The sequence below is a fragment of the Microcaecilia unicolor genome, chromosome 2, assembly GCF_901765095.1.
Source record: "Microcaecilia unicolor chromosome 2, aMicUni1.1, whole genome shotgun sequence".
Lineage (NCBI taxonomy): Eukaryota > Metazoa > Chordata > Amphibia > Gymnophiona > Siphonopidae > Microcaecilia > Microcaecilia unicolor.
Genome location: NC_044032.1, coordinates 255654486 through 255670083, shown reverse-complemented (window position 1 = coordinate 255670083; position 15598 = coordinate 255654486). Strand labels below are relative to the sequence as shown.

Genomic DNA, 15598 nt, shown 5'->3' with positions numbered 1-15598 from the left:
GTCCAGCACAAAGCACGATTAGACTGCTAAGTGCTAACCAAGGATGTTAGATTGTTGGTACTAAGGCTGTGCTATATATTACTATGCACTGACTCGACTCGAGAGCTGGTGCAACTGCATAAGAAACTTCATTGCAACCTGGAACAAAAGATTGGTTCCCTGCTAACTAAGGTGTGGTGGTATGGGGACACTTTTAAGAAAACACCACAGTCTGGCAGGAAAGAAGTTGCGATTAACAAAAGGTAGCGTGAGAGGCTGTGACGTTACGTCACTGACGTATGTATGTGATAGAAAAGAAAAGATCTGTGATCGTGATTGAATTTCGGAAACAAGATTGCTAGGCTAACGTAAGGCCGGAGGAGAGCTGAAAGTCGGGGACAGGAGGTGATTGTTGTCAGTGGTGCCGGGAACACTAGTTGAAAATTGGGGGGGTAACCTTAACCTTAACCTTAGAAGGGGTTGTAACCTTAGTTTTGGAAGGGGTTGTATAGTAGTCACTCACGAGGTGAAATTAAAGAAATTGTTGATGTATGGATGAATTAGTGTTACTGTTTGTGGAGGTGTGGGGGGAAATGGGTTGCACACTCGTCTGTGCTATTTTGACATGTCCCAAATTCTGCATGGTTGACATTGTTTTTTTGCTGATGCATGCATATAGCATTAGCAAGCAGCATGACGAAGCAGTGTGGCTGCAGCGTTTGTTCTGGGGAGCCCCCTTATTTCTATCCCCTACCTCAGGTAGCAACAAAATTTCTTCCCTGTAACTTTCCCTCCCTCTCTTCTGGTCATTGTATTTTTTTTTTCAAAGTGATATTTTGCTGTTATGTAGGAGCTGTTGGACCAAAACAGGTTGGTTACTCCTGCTTTGTTACAATTTTATGTTGATATTTATTTTATTTGGATTTAGGTCACACCTTTTACAGTAGTAGCTCAAGGTGAATTGCATTCAGGTACTCTAGGTATTTTGCTGAACCTGGGGGGTTTATAATCCAAAAGTTTGTACCTGGTGCAATGGAGGGTTTGAATAACATTTCAAATTTTAAAAAAAATTACATTTACCCTTTCTCGTCGATCTAAAGTGACAGTTTGCTATATTGCCTTTCACATAAATAACATAAATAAATGACCCTTGGGGTCATCTTCGACTCCTCCCTCTCTTCTGCACATATTCAGCAGACTGCTAAAACCTGTCATTTCTTTCTCTATAATATCAGGGTATCAATAGAAATCAAAATAAAACATGGAAAAGAAAATAAGATGATACCTTTTTTATTGGACATAACTTAATACATTTCTTGATTAGCTTTCAAAGGTTGCCCTTCTTCGTCAGATCAGAAATAAACAAATGTGGTAGCAGATAGTGTATATATAAGAGAAACATCAAAGCATTACTTTGACAGTCTGAGTGGGAGGGTGGGGGTATGCATGGGGACATCAAAGCATTTCATTGATATTCTAACAGAATGGGTGTTGGTAGGTGAGAGGAGGGTAATAAACAGAGAAATACAGCTTATGGTTTATAATGGGTTAGAAAACCCAGAACCTTATTAAGTCCTGTTTGTTGTGTTTCAAAATATTCAATCATTCTTATTTCAAAGGTCTTACGTTCCTGTATTGTTTTAAAATTACCTTTCAGTATTCTTACTGTGAAATCACTGGTGCAGTGTTCTGGTCTTGTGAAGTGGTCAGCAAATTCGCCCTTTCCTTTCTGAAAACACTACCAGAATCCTCATCCACACTCTTATCACCTCTCACTTAGACTATTGCAACTTGCTTCTCACAGGTCTCCCACTTAGTCATCTCTCTCCTCTTCAATCTGTTCAAAATTCTGCTGCATGACTAATATTCCGCCAGTGTTGTTATGCTCATATTAGCCCTCTCCTCAAGTCACTTCACTGGCTTCCTATCTGTTTCCGCGTACAGTTCAAACTCCTCTTATTGACCTATAAGTGCATTCACTCTGCAGCTCCTCAGTACCTCTTCATTCCCATCTCTCCCTACATTCCTCCCCGGGAACTCTTTTCAATAGGTAAATCTCTCTCATCTGCACCCTTCTCCTCCACTGCTAACTCCAGACTCCATTCCTTTTATCTTGCTGCACCATATGCCTGGAATAGACTTCCTGAGCCGGTACATCAAGCTCCATCTCTGGCAGTCTTCAAATCTAAGCTAAAAGCCCACCTTTTTGATGCAGCTTTTAACTCCTAACCCTTATTCACTTGTTCAGAACCCTTATTTTATCATCCTCACTTTAATATTCCCTTATCTCTTGTTTGGCCTATTTGTCTGTCCTAATTAGATTGTAAGCTCTGTCGAGCAGGGACTGTCTCTTTATGTTCAAGTGTACAGCGCTGCGTACGTCTAGTAGCGCTTTAGAAATGATAAGTAGTAGTAATAGGTGCTTCATACCAAAACACAGTTCTGTTGTTTTATACTTAAATTTCTGTAATGTAATTGTCTTAGATTTGCAGACTTTCGGAGGTGAGCTTTCATTAAGCCAGTGGCTTTTTCCCATAAATATGGAAGTAGGTATATCACTGGCTTAATGGAAGTTCCTCTGAAGGTCTGCAAATCTAAGTCAATTACATTACAGAGGTATAAGTATTAATAGAATTGTGATTTGGTATGAAGTTGCTTTGATACATTTGATACAATGAAGTTACATTGATAATTGAGTCAATTTGTGATTCTTATGGAACATAATAGATGATGGCAGACAAAGACCCACACACAGTCCATAATGACTTGTAGAGGGGAGTTATAAGCTTCTGGTCAGCAGCATTTGTTGATTAAGTGCCAAAAACACGCATCACCTCTCAAGAAAAATCCTGCATCTTCAGTGTGGAGGCTGTTTTCAGGTGCAATCCTGCCCCACACAGATTACTGCTCTCTATGTTGTTGTCACTGCATTTTCAAAACTTAAGGGCACTCTGCAAGATTAGCAAAGCTGGCATCTGAACTTTGAAAATTAGCCTAGTGCTAGCATTACAGAGAGAGAATGGCATGCCAAGAGAGGAACATTTTCACAAGCCAGCAGGTGACGTGTGCTGGGGGTTGCTCTTCTGCAATAAATTAGCATGTTAACGTTGATCTTGTTGGACCAAATCTTTTCTAGAGCTGGAAGCTCCACTACAGTGCTAGAGAATGGGCCGGTCTTCCAAAGACAAGCGAGATATTTACTATCGTCTAGCTAAAGAGGAAGGCTGGAGGGCAAGGAGTGCCTTCAAACTCCTGCAGCTGGATGAGGAGTTTCAGCTATTCCAGGGTAAGTGGAGGGCTCACATGTAGCAGAAATTAATTTGTGCTCTGTCCCTTTGGAATCTAGAAAGTGTGAATATATTTTCAATTGATGCACAGGGAAATAAAGTGACTCTTTGGAGGTCATACTTTCAGAGCCAATGACTCAAGCTGAGAAACAAGGAGCTCAAGTGAATTTCCCAAAGGTCACACACAGAGTGCCAATGAAGAGCTAGGGACTAGAGGTGAGGTACAGGGAGATGAAATGATTACTGCAAGTCATACACAGAGAGTTAATAACAGAACCAGGAATTAGAGCTGAAGCACAGGGAGATAGCGATTTCCTTGAAGCCACACACAGTGGCAGTTTGCAGTTTTTCTCCAGCGATACAAGCTATCCAATGTCAGCTTTGAAGTTGCTGGATTATTTTGCTCGGAGTCCTGGGTTTAAGCTTTTCACTAGTAATAAGGAGGTTCATGTCGTGTTGATTAATGATCACTCCTAAACAGTGCTGCCATCTCTGCCTACCGTTATCACTGCTGACATCTTGTGTCTTCCTGCAACTCTTATAGTGATTCAGTTTTGTTTCTTTCCTTCATCAGATGTACAACGAGCAGTGGACCTCTGTGCTGCCCCTGGGAGCTGGAGTCAAGTTCTCAGCCGAAAACTCAGGTGAGTGTGGTTGTGGACCAATTGGATTTCTCCCTTCCCCCCCATAGGAAAGACTCGTCAGTAAGAAGATGCTGTGTGAAGGTGTCTGGTAATATAAAACACCCAACAGATTGTGGGGACGCTTTAAGGCTATGATTGTTTGAGTTAGGTATTTGTCCTAACTTTATAATGACAGATTTTACACTTGAAGAAAATGAGAATGCATCTTAGCAAGACAAGATGGTTCTGTACCAAGCTGCCATTCATTCCTACACACAGTGAAGCCTTACGAAATAATACTCTCTTGTAACTAAGTATTCAGAATCAATAGGCATTACCTAAATAGTTATCACAAAATATTCAGCTCACAGTGGTCAGCAGTTTTATGGTACAACATTTTTATTGATAACAAATTAACATAACTATATCCAGAATCTGGGTAAACATAGCTTCAGTTGTCAGATCATACATAAGAAATACAAAAAGATATGTGGACATCAAACTTCTAACAATTTTTCCCTACCCCCCTTTCCCAACGCCCCCCCCCCCCCCACCTATTAATTATATGTTAATTTCTGATATTAAGTTCAGGTAAACAGACATGGTACATGAGTGTCCCAGTTTAGCTTGCTAGACAATGATATACCTAACTCTTCTCTCACCTACCCCTAATTTAATACCCCCCCCCCCCCCCAAAAAAAAAAAAAGAAAGGACTTCCATCTGAACTTTCAAATGAACCTAACAAGGAACGAAGAACATTGTCGCTTATAGTTCCTCACCCTAAATATTAACACCATCGATATTCCCACCACCCCTCCCTTCCTGCCCCTCCACCCTATCCGGCTTGAGTGTCTGACTGCACTAAGTCCTACGGGTCAGCTACAGTGACATCTGGTTTGGAATTAAACTATGTGTTGGTCCTGTTAAGGATTGAACATAGGGTTCCCAAATGGCCCAGAATTTCTGCATGCATCCCGAGCCTCCAGTACCAATGGAGCACGCAGGGCATTTCTCCAATGCCAAAAGGTGGGCGGTGTGCTCTTTGTCCAGTGCTGCTAAATGCATTTCTTACCTATGACACTAGCTTTATACAGCAGTAGGCGTTCTGCCTTCCAAAATGAACCCCCGTTCTCCACATGTCCAAAGAGAATGTCTTCAGGAGAAAGGTCTATGGGTCTGTGAAGCAGTTGGGCACAGTATTCCATCAGTCTTGCCAAATACTGGCCTACGTAGGGACAAGTCCAGAAAGCATGGAAAAAGTTGGCTTCTGCAGAACCACATTTAGTACATGTTGCCTCCAGGAGGCACCCCACATAAAAGGTTTGCTTGGGGGAGAAGTACGTTCTAGTTATGATCCTGTATTGAGTTTTCCCTGTGCTGAGCACTACGTAGAGCTGTAGGGATCACCTACAAGAGTTTAAGAATATCCCCCTCCCAAACCTCTACTCCCAGCTCTGCAGTCCATTTCTGGGCCAGGTCTACATAATTTCTATGTGGCATTGCCATAGTTATTGCTTTTATGTAGGCTAGAAACTGTATTCCGGGAGCTCCCGGAGGAGAGAGAGAATCATTTTAGTAGCTGGAACAGCCCCCTAGAACAATTGCATTGGTTAAGATGATTAACATAGGCGGAGTCTTGTAAGTAAGCAAATTGGTCCAAACGACTCCCTCCCAAGATGTGTTGCAGTATCTTTGTAGTTTTCAGTACCCCTGTTTCTTTCAAAAGATCTTCTACAAAGACCACCCCCTTTCATGCCCAGCAGTGAAAAATCCTCTTCTCCATTCTTGGGCCAAAGTCTGAGTTTCCTATAAGGGGTATCATATCTGTACAATAGGGATTCTGTTGTAGTAAAGTAATCAGATATTGCCATGTAAACCTCATGGAGTGTAATAGTGAATGGAGTGGAGGAGTGGTTAGGGTGGTGGACTTTGGTCCTGAGGAACTTTCGATTCCCACTTCAGGCACAGGCAGCTCCTTGTGACTCTGGGCAAGTCACTTAACCCTCCATTGCCCCATGTAAACCGCATTGAGCCTGCCATGAGTGGGAAAGCGCGGAGTACAAATGTAACAAAAAAAAATGTCGCCACCATTGCTTAGGAATGTATTTACATGCTATAGTCAGTAAGAAATGTGGGTGGTATGGTTCTATCCCCCATGGTGTGTAGTCCTTTGAGCTCAACTCATCACCCAATCTGCTAAGTGTCTAAGTAAACACGCCCAGTTATATAGTCGTAGGTTTGATAACCCAAGGCCCCCCAACCTCCAAATAATTGCAGCGGTCAGTGGTTTTAAATCTGCAAAGCACTGCAGGCTGAATCTAACCTGGATATTGTCTTTGTGCATTAGGTTCTTGATATCCCACCTTTTTTTGGTACAACCAAAGCAGTTTACATATAACATTCAGGTAATTTTAATACCAGGCCATGAACCTGGATGTTATATAGGTGCCAGCCAACTTTCAGTGCCAACACCAGCATATCTAACTGGGCCAAGTTAGGACAGTCTTGTGCAGTCCTACGTACCTGGTTACCTATGTGAGAGCTGACACCAAATATGGCCAAGTCCATATAATAGTTTAATAGTTCAAAACATTTAATAGTGTAATATAAGAGCGTATTTCTGCATGTAAAATACTATTTCTCAGCCAAAGAACAACTTGCAAAATTACCCTCTCTATTGTCCAGATGGGCTAGCTGCTGAGCCCTCTCTTTTGTCCCATGTTTTTCTTCTGTTCAGAGGTTTGTCTGGAAAGAGTTCGGAGGTGACTATCGTGGCGGTGGATTTACAGGCCATGGCTCCGCTCCCTGGTGTTATCCAGATCCAGGGAGATATTACCAAGGTACTGAGTTCTGACTTCTGGGTGGGGAGTTTCAACCCCCAGACTATTAAAGTTGGATGTTGCATACTGCTGCCTCTCTCCTTTTGTAACTGTAGCTGTACCAGTGCTGCAAAATTTAGCAATGCATATAAAACAGTAGAGATTGTGCAGCCATAGGTGGGGTGGAAATGAGTTGGTTGTTATTTACAGGTGAACTTGTACTAGAGCTGTACCGAATAGCATATTTTACCGTTCGACTGACTACGAATAAAGGGTATTGAGCTTTAACTTAACAAATAATAAAAGAAGCGATGTGAAAGAGATCAAGTGTTCATTTCAGTAGGATTTAGTACAGTAGAGCCCTGGATTATTTGTATTTGAATTTAAATCATTATTTGGCTGAATATGATGTATTTGGGGCCAAATCGAATACAAATATTCAGTACAGCCCTAGTTTGTAATGCAGATGGGTAGGACTGGAGGGAGGCCAAGAGGAAAAATGTGGACCTACAGGCACAAGCAAGATTAATCGTGGATCTCTGATTGAGCGCAGGTTTCCACAGCGCAGGAGATCATCCGGCACTTCGAGGGACAGCCGGCAGACCTGGTGGTGTGCGATGGGGCCCCTGACGGTAATGTGAAATATCACCTCTGTCCTTTAGATCTACCATGTTAAAATAGGTGCCCTTTCCAAAAATCAAGTCGTGTTTCCTTCTGTAGCCATGAAACATGTTCTGCTTTTTTTTTGATGATGTAATCACGAATAACTGAAATGCAATCCAGAGTGCCTTTGACAATTCTTGATCATGTTGTCTGATCTATCGCATCATGTTGTCTGACTAGTTGCATCACCTTTTAGTTTCCTCCCTGCTAAAGGAAAAGCCTGACACCACTCTGCCCATTCTTCCTATTAGGCATCAGTGTCCTTTTTACATTCAGGATTCTCCAGGGTTTTTCTCCTCCATCAGTGTCCCATTTGTTTAAGCTGCCTCTGTTTTCTTTCTGCTCAGTCACTGGCCTCCATGACATTGATGAATACATCCAGGCGCAGCTGCTCCTAGCGGTGAGTGCACAGGCTCTGACTGACCACATCGTAGCTCTGATTATAGATAGAGTGAAGAGTTTTTGTTTAATTTTTCAGGCATGTTTTCTAGGTGGAGCGCTTTGCACATTGCCTTTATAAGCAGTGAATCATGGCAGTATTTAGGTGTGCTCTTTTGAAGTATAAGATGGACTAATTTTGATATATAAGAGGTGGTGGAGCAATATTTATTATTTATTGCATTTGTATCCCACATTTTCCCACCTCTTTGCAGGCTCAGTGTGGCTTACAATACATCATGGATAGTGGAAATAAGAAAAGAATAGACATTTGGTGTTACAGAAGGATTTGGGGTTGAATAGTAATGGAATACATGATAGTAATAAAACAGAAGGTATTAATAGACATTTCTGCTCCCTCTGCGCGGAACAGGTTACTTTTTGTTCCGGGGCAGAGGGAGCAGCAGGGAACGAGCGGACTCGGAGCCAACAGGCGCGTGTCCCCCCCTCCTCACCCCAGCAGGTAAAAATGCACCGGGGGGGGGAAGCTGCACCCAGGGGGGGGTGTAATTTCGCTGGGGGGGGGGCGCTGCACCCGGGGAGGGAAGTGTAATTTCGCCCGGGGGGGGGGGCGCATTGGCGATCCGCCCCGGGTGTCAGCCAGCCTAGGAACGCCACTGAGCCTGAAAGTACTGGATTTTCCCCAGTCTTAGCCAGGGAGTGGAGAGTGAAAGGTCTCTTCACTGAGATCCTGTGAGCAGCTATTTTGTCTGACTTCCCCAGGTACTACCCAGGTAGTAAACAAATGTTTAGATAATTTATAATTGATCCATATTCAGTTACCTGTTATTGCTTGCTGATTTCACCTTTTTCTGTTCACTGTTCAAGTTCTTTGACAATAAACCTTATTTCGTTTATTGACTCTGCTGTACTGGACTGACTAAAAATCCTGGTTCATGTTTTTGGGTCTGTTCTGAGAACTGTGGGACCTCTGAAGTGTGGCCTCAGTGTCCTAGAAATCACTGGGGAATAACCTGAGAGTGGGAGACTAGCCCAGAGGTAATTGGGACCTGGTCAGTGGGTGGAGGGTGCTAGTGTAAAGCATGAGCCCATATGCAGGCAAGGCTGGGCAGGCCCTTCAGGTGGCCGCAGGGAAAGCCCAGGCGGGGGCTAGGAGTTTTGTGACATAGGCGCTGTCGTATCTGGAGCCGTTTCAGTCTTCTGTCCTCCACAGAATATTTGCAGAGCAGCAGTCCATTCCTTTATCCTGCATTACAGGCTGGACATCCAGTCCACGCAGGACGCTTCCTTTCAGGCTTCAGTGTTGGTCCAGGGAATTTCCCGCCCTTGGTGAGTACTGCTTTAGTACTTCCCACTCATCAGGAATGGTCTGGAGCAGGTGAAAAGGGAGGAGAATTTTAGATCTTACATGCTAATTGCTTTCCGTGAGTCTCTCCAGACCATTCCTGTGCCCTGCCCGAGAAGAATGTGTTGCTAGGGTGTATGCTGTGGGGTGCTTGGGAACCCAGGAGCTGCAAATGTCAAGTATCTGTTTTCTGTTCCACAGTCTCTGTTTGGGTGGGTGAACTAAACTGAGTTCTATATTTTTGGGTGCTCACTTCTCCCTGGGGATTCCTTGGAGAACCCTGATGTTTCTGTTCTGTTGTTCCTCTGGTTGGATTTGATCATTGTTCTACCTTTTTTTTTCTTTACTATGCGAAATACTGAGTAGTTCAGGGTTGCACAGATCCTTATACAGTGTCACTAGTCAGTAGTTCTCTGTCCCTCTGCTGGTAGGAGTGCATATACCTTTGTCGGGCATGTTCTGGGCAGAAGGACAATTTGAGCTAAATTAAGAGTGGCTGGCAGAGCTGTGGCAAAACAGGACCTTCATGCTTGTGATTTGTAATGTTGCCTTATGACTTTTTCCCTTTCATGATATTTTCCCTGTTTGGCCAGCAGGTGGTGTCTGCCCTCTGCACAATGCTGTAGCAGAAGTCTGTTTTCCTTTTAGCGTACCTTCCCTGAAGAAAAGAGGAAAAGCTCTGAGGGGAAGAGTAATCTGCAATGCCATTGGTCAAAAACCCTTAGGGCTAATGCACTGCACCCTGATTGGCCTGAAGCCCAAGATCTAGCCCAAAAGGTGCTGGAATTGTTCAGTCTCGGAGTGGGAGTGTGGAGGGGGTAGACTTCTGCACTGAGACCCTGTTCAGATCCTGTGAGCAGTTACTTTTCATGATCTATACAGGTACTACTTAGGTAGTAAAAAAGTGTTGAGTTAGCTTTAATACTGAATCCTTGCTATATTACCTGTTGCTGTTTACAACTTTTACCGTTCACTGTTCTATTTATTTTTTGACAATAAACCTATTTGTTTATTATCTCTGTTGTCCTGGACTAACTAAGATTCCTGGCAGTTTGTGTTCTTGGTCTGTGAGTGGTTTTCTGGGAACTGTGGGATCCCTAGGATTGTGACCCCAGTGTCCCTAGAAACCACCGGGTAAATAATTTGCGGGTGGGAGACTTGCCCAGAGGCAGGTGTGTGGAGCATGCCAGTGTAGCCGCAGGTGCAAGCAGGCCAGGGCAGTGCTGGGTAGGACCCTCCAGGAAGCCACAGAGTTAACCCCAGGTGGATTCTAGAGGTAGTGCTCAGGCATTATGTTACAAGAGCCTCCCCATCCACCTAGATATTAAACACATTGGTCAAAGGTGAAATAATGTCATCCCCTAAGATTTTGTAAAACTCCACCCTAAACCCATCGGCCCTTAGTGCCTTCCCCAAGGGGCTTCACTGTATTGCTCAATATACCTCATCAGACATGACTAGAGAATTCAGAAACTCCCTATCAGCCTGCAAAATCTGTGGAAGATCAAGGCCATCTAATTATATCTGTCCCGAAAGGCCCTCCTGTACATGGGGGGGGGGGGGGGGGCGTATAATTTAGGTAAAAGGCCTCGAACATGTCACAGATACCTTGATCTCTATGTACCAAAGCCCAAGGGGGATCTTTCAGCATTTTTTCGGGCCTTGCTTAATTGCTATCATATTACTGAGGAGCCTGCTGCATTTGCTGCCATGTTTGTACAATTTGGAATTTGTAATAAGCAAAAGATTTAAGGGCATACTTATGAAGTAAAGTGTTCAAAGCTGTTTGTATAGTTAGCAAATGCTGTTTGTATTGTTAATTTTTATACTTTAATAAAAAGATTTAAATGTAAAATCATAATTGTTTGAGGCTTCTGCAGATGAGGAGAGAACCCATCGGGACGGGGACAGAGACAGAACCTGCGGGAATGGGGTGGGGACGGAGACAGACTTTGTCCCTGTGTCATTCTCTAAAGCTAGCTTTTCTTTTCTTCTTCAGGCTCTAAACATTACCACTCATGTGTTGAAGAAAGGAGGCACCTTTGTGGCCAAGGTGGGTATTTACTCTGCTTTGCATTTCACTGTTTTTTGTGTCTTTCATTTTGGTTTTAATTATAAATCTCAGTTGTTGAATTCTGCATGCTGATTAGGTCATTGGATGTCTGCAAGTGGGATGACAGGAATACTCTTGTTTGGCTTTAATTTTTCTAAAGGGGGAGAACAATGGAGGGTCACATCTCTTGGGGTCCTGCCAGATAAAGTGACTTTTGAAGTGCAATGTGGAGGTTTCCATTTGGGGGAAGGGAGATGGCTTCAGGGTGGAGTGGTAGAATACAAAGCAGACCAGGAGTCTGATGCAGCCATTTTGGCGAAACGTGGCCACATCGGGTCTTTTTCAATAAAGAATTGGGTTTCTTCTACTCCTGGTCTGCTTTGTATTTTACTATTTGCTGCAGACCTGTACGGCCTCTATTTTGGTTCAGGGCGGAGTGTGCAGCAACACATAGGTCCTTGGTATTTATTTCCAATCTTTGAGGACCACCATGAATATGCATATGAGAGATTTGCAGACAATGAAGGTAGTAGGCATGCAAATCTCTCTCATGCATACCCATTAAGCACCTCGTGTTAGCTTCCCGAGCTTTGTTAAAAAAAAAAAACGATTCAAGTAATTAACTCTGAATTCACCAGATTATTGAACATTTCTTCTTTACAAATTCACATTAGACAATAATCTAAACACACCATTTAAAAATTACCTAGCTAACTGGCTGTTGACTGGAGCACAGTGTACACATTTAAACAGCTCACAATACATACTAACAAATCAGAATTGCAGTAAACCATAATATTTCAGTAATAATATTTCAGTGTCCCATGGGACTTAACGGTGACAAAGAGGAAATTTAAATATTATGAGGTGTAATGGTCACTGACTTATTGCAGTTCTGATTTGTGAATATGTTTGAACTGTATGCGGAAAGCCCACCTTTTTGATGCTGCTTTTAACGCCTAACCCTTATTCACTGTGCAGTAGGAATGGATCCTCAGAAGCTTAGCCGAAATTGGGTGGCGGAGCAGGTGGGGGAAGACAGGTGGGTGGTTGGGAGGCGAGGATAGTGGAGGGCAGACTTATACGGTCCGTGCCAGAGCCAGTGATGGGAGGCGGGACTGGTGGTTGGGAGGCAGGAAATACTGCTGGGCAGACTTGTACGGTCTGTGCCCTGAAAAAGGCAGGTACAAATCAAGGTAAGGTATACACATATGAGTTTATCTTGTTGGGCAGACTGGATGGACCATGCAGGTCTTGTTCTGCCGTCATCTACTATGTTACTGTGTTCAGAACCCTTATTTTATCATCCTCACTTTAATATTCCCTTATCTCTTGTTTGTCCTATTTGTCTGTCCTAATTAGATTGTAAGCTCTGTCGAGTAGGGACTGTCTCTTCATGTTCAAATGTACAGCACTGTGTACGTCTAGTAGCGCTTTAGAAATGATAAGTAGTAGTAGTAGTATGTATTGTGAGCTGTTTAAATGTGTACACTGTGCTCCAGTCAACAGGCAGTTCGCTAGATTGTGTTTAGATCATTACAAATTCACTTTAATCAATAAAGAAATGTTCAGTGATCTGGTGAATTAAGATGCAGGGATATCCTGACAGTCTGACCTTTTACCAGCTCTCAAGGACAAAGAGTGAATACCACTGATGTTAAAAGAGGGGAATAATCGAACGGCGCCGGCCATCTATAGGTCAAATGTTGAGATTGCCGGGTTTACAGATGGCCGGCTTCAAAAATAGTGGGAAAAAAATCAAAGTGCTTGTCAGGGACGGCTTTTTCAGTAGTACCAGTGGGATTTGAACTGGCCACCTCTGGATTACAAGAGCGGTGCTCTAACCACTTGGCCACAGCTCTACTTACTTGGATGTCCCTCCATTTTGATTATGCCCCTTCAGGACTCTCTCAGCCAATCACAGATAGGGGTCTCTCTCAGCCACTCAGACAGATAAATGCGCTGTGATTGGCATTTAGCTGTCTGTGAGTGGCTGAGAGAGACCCCTCTCGGTGATTGGCTGAGAGAGTCCTGAAAGGGCATAATCAAAAGGGAGGGACATCCAATTAAAGTGGAGCTGTGGCCAAGTGGTTAGAGCACAGGTCTTGTAATCCAGAGGTGGCTGGTTCAAATCCCACTGGTACTACTGAAAAAGCTGAGCAAAAATAGTTTTGATTTAGGATGTCCCTGACGAGCACTTCGATTTTTTTAATTTTTTTTGGGTGGGAGGGGATTGGTGACCACTGGGGTAAAGGGAGGTCATCCCCGATTCCCTCCGGTGGTCATTTGGTCAGTTGGGGCTCCTTTTTGAAGCTTGGTTGTGAAAAAAAAGGGACAAAGTAAAGCCGGCAAAATGCTCGTCAAGCCTGGCTTTTTTTTCCCCCCATTATCGGGTGAAGCCGGCCATCTCGTGAGCACACCCCCGTCCTACCCCCATCCTGCCTTCACTACCCTACCGACACGCCCCCTTGAAATTGCGCCAGCTGAGCGACGGAAAGTAGTTGAAACCGACCAGAATCGGCTTTCGATTATACCGATTTGGCCGGTTTCAGGAGATCGCTGGCGATCTCCCAATTTGTGTCGGAAGATCGCCGGCGATCTCTTTCGAAAATAAGCCTGATAGTAACATAGTAGATGATGACAGAGAAAGACCTGCACGGTCCATCCAGTCTGCCCAACAAGATAAACTCATATGTGCTACTTTATGCGTATACCTGACCTTGATTTGTATCTGTCATTTTCAGGGCACAGACCATAGAAGTCTGCCCAGCACTAGCCCCGCCTCCCACCACCGGCTCTGCCACCCAATCTCCGCTAAGCTTCTGAGGATCCCTTCCTTCTGAACAGGATTCCTTTGTTTATCCCACGCATTTTTGAATTCCGTTACCGTTTTCATCTCCACCACCTCCCGCGGGAGGGCATTCCAAGTATCCACCACTCTCTCCATGAAAAAATACTTCCTGACATTTTTCTTGAGTCTGCCCCCCTTCAATCTCATTTCATGTCCTCTAGTTCTACCACCTTCCTATCTACGGAAAAGGTTCGTTTGCAGATTAATACCTTTCAAATATTTGAACGTCTGTATCATATCACCCCTGTTTCTCCTTTCCTCCAGGGTATACATGTTCAGGTCAAGAAGTCTCTCCTCATACGTCTTGTAACGCAAATCCCATACCATTCTTGTAGCTTTTCTTTGCACCGCTTCAATTCTTTTTACATCCTTAGCAAGATACGGCCTCCAAAACTGAACACAATACTCTATGTGGGGCCTCACCAACTACTTATACAGGAGCATCAACACCTCCTTTCTTCTGCTGGTCACACCTCTCTCTATACAGCCTAGCAACCTTCTAGCTATGGTCACCGCCTTCAGATCCTCAGGTACTATCACTCCAAGATCCCTCTCCCTGTCCGTACATATCAGACTCTCACTGCCTAACACATACGTCTCCCGTGGATTTCTACTCCCTAAGTGCATCACTTTGCATTTCTTCGCATTGAATTTTAATTGCCAAAACTTAGACCAGTGATGGCGAACCTATGGCACGCGTGCCAGAGAGGGCACGTGCGCCGTCGCCTCAGCCAGAGTTCCCTTCCTCCGAGTTCCAGGCCCCCTCCCTCCCTCCAAATTTTAAAAGCCATCTCTTGACTTACCTTGTCAGGGACGGGTTACAGTTGCTGGCAGCAGCGGTAAAATGCATGCAGGCTCGGCCCTTCTCTCTCTCTCTGAGCTCTGGGTCCCGCCCTTGCGGACACAGGAAATGAGGGCAGGACCAGAGCTCAGAGAGAGAGAAGGGCCGAGCCTGCACGCATTTTACTGCTGCTGCCGGCCGCTGTAACCCATCCCCGACGAGGTAAGTCAAGAGATGACTTTTTTAAAATTTGGAGGGAGGGAGGGAGGGGGCCTGGAACTCGAAGGGAGGGACGATGACCCTGGAACTCAGAGGGAGGAGGGGGGGACCCTGGAACTCGGAGGGAGGGAGGATCCTGTGGACCTGGGAGGGAGGGAGGGAGGGGGGGGGCCCTGGAACTTGGAGGGAGGGGGCGGGAAAGGAGAGAGAGAGGGGAGGGAGGGAGGCCTGGAACTCGAAGGAAGGGAGGTGGAGGGGGGACGAGAGGGAGGGGTTAAATTGTTAAATTGCCCTGTTGGCACTTTGCAATAAATAAGTAGATTTTGGGTTGCTGTTTGGGCACTCGGTCTCTGAAAGGTTCGCCATCACTGCCTTATACCATTCTTCTAGCTTCTGCAGATCCTTTTTCATGTTTTCCACTCCCCCCGGGTGTCCACTCTGTTACAAATCTTAGTATCATCCGCAAAAAGGCAAACTTTACCTTCTAACCCTTCGGCAATGTCACTCACAAATGTATTGAACTCAAAGGAATCTCCTCCAGACAGGAAATGATGTCATGACTGAGCTCCAATGGAGTA

General features: G+C 44.4%; 1 protein-coding gene across 3 annotated transcripts in view; it reads left to right on the top strand.

Annotated features, from left to right (window-relative positions):
* The first annotated feature begins 222 nt into the window (after nucleotides 1-222).
* LOC115463455 (putative tRNA (cytidine(32)/guanosine(34)-2'-O)-methyltransferase) overlaps nucleotides 223-15598 on the top strand; it is a 35042-nt gene continuing 19666 nt past the window's right edge. Inside the window, exons 1-7 of one of the 3 annotated variants that reach the window (XM_030193964.1) lie at nucleotides 223-242; nucleotides 3116-3265; nucleotides 3841-3910; nucleotides 6628-6730; nucleotides 7263-7341; nucleotides 7720-7772; nucleotides 11116-11169. In XM_030193964.1, coding sequence (XP_030049824.1) covers nucleotides 3145-3265; nucleotides 3841-3910; nucleotides 6628-6730; nucleotides 7263-7341; nucleotides 7720-7772; nucleotides 11116-11169 — 480 coding nt within the window. In that variant the 5' untranslated portion in view covers nucleotides 223-242; nucleotides 3116-3144. Of the gene's footprint in view, nucleotides 243-267; nucleotides 385-3115; nucleotides 3266-3840; nucleotides 3911-6627; nucleotides 6731-7262; nucleotides 7342-7719; nucleotides 7773-11115; nucleotides 11170-15598 lie in introns of those variants that run through there. The other 2 variants (XM_030193962.1, XM_030193963.1) reach the window with 2 other exon arrangements.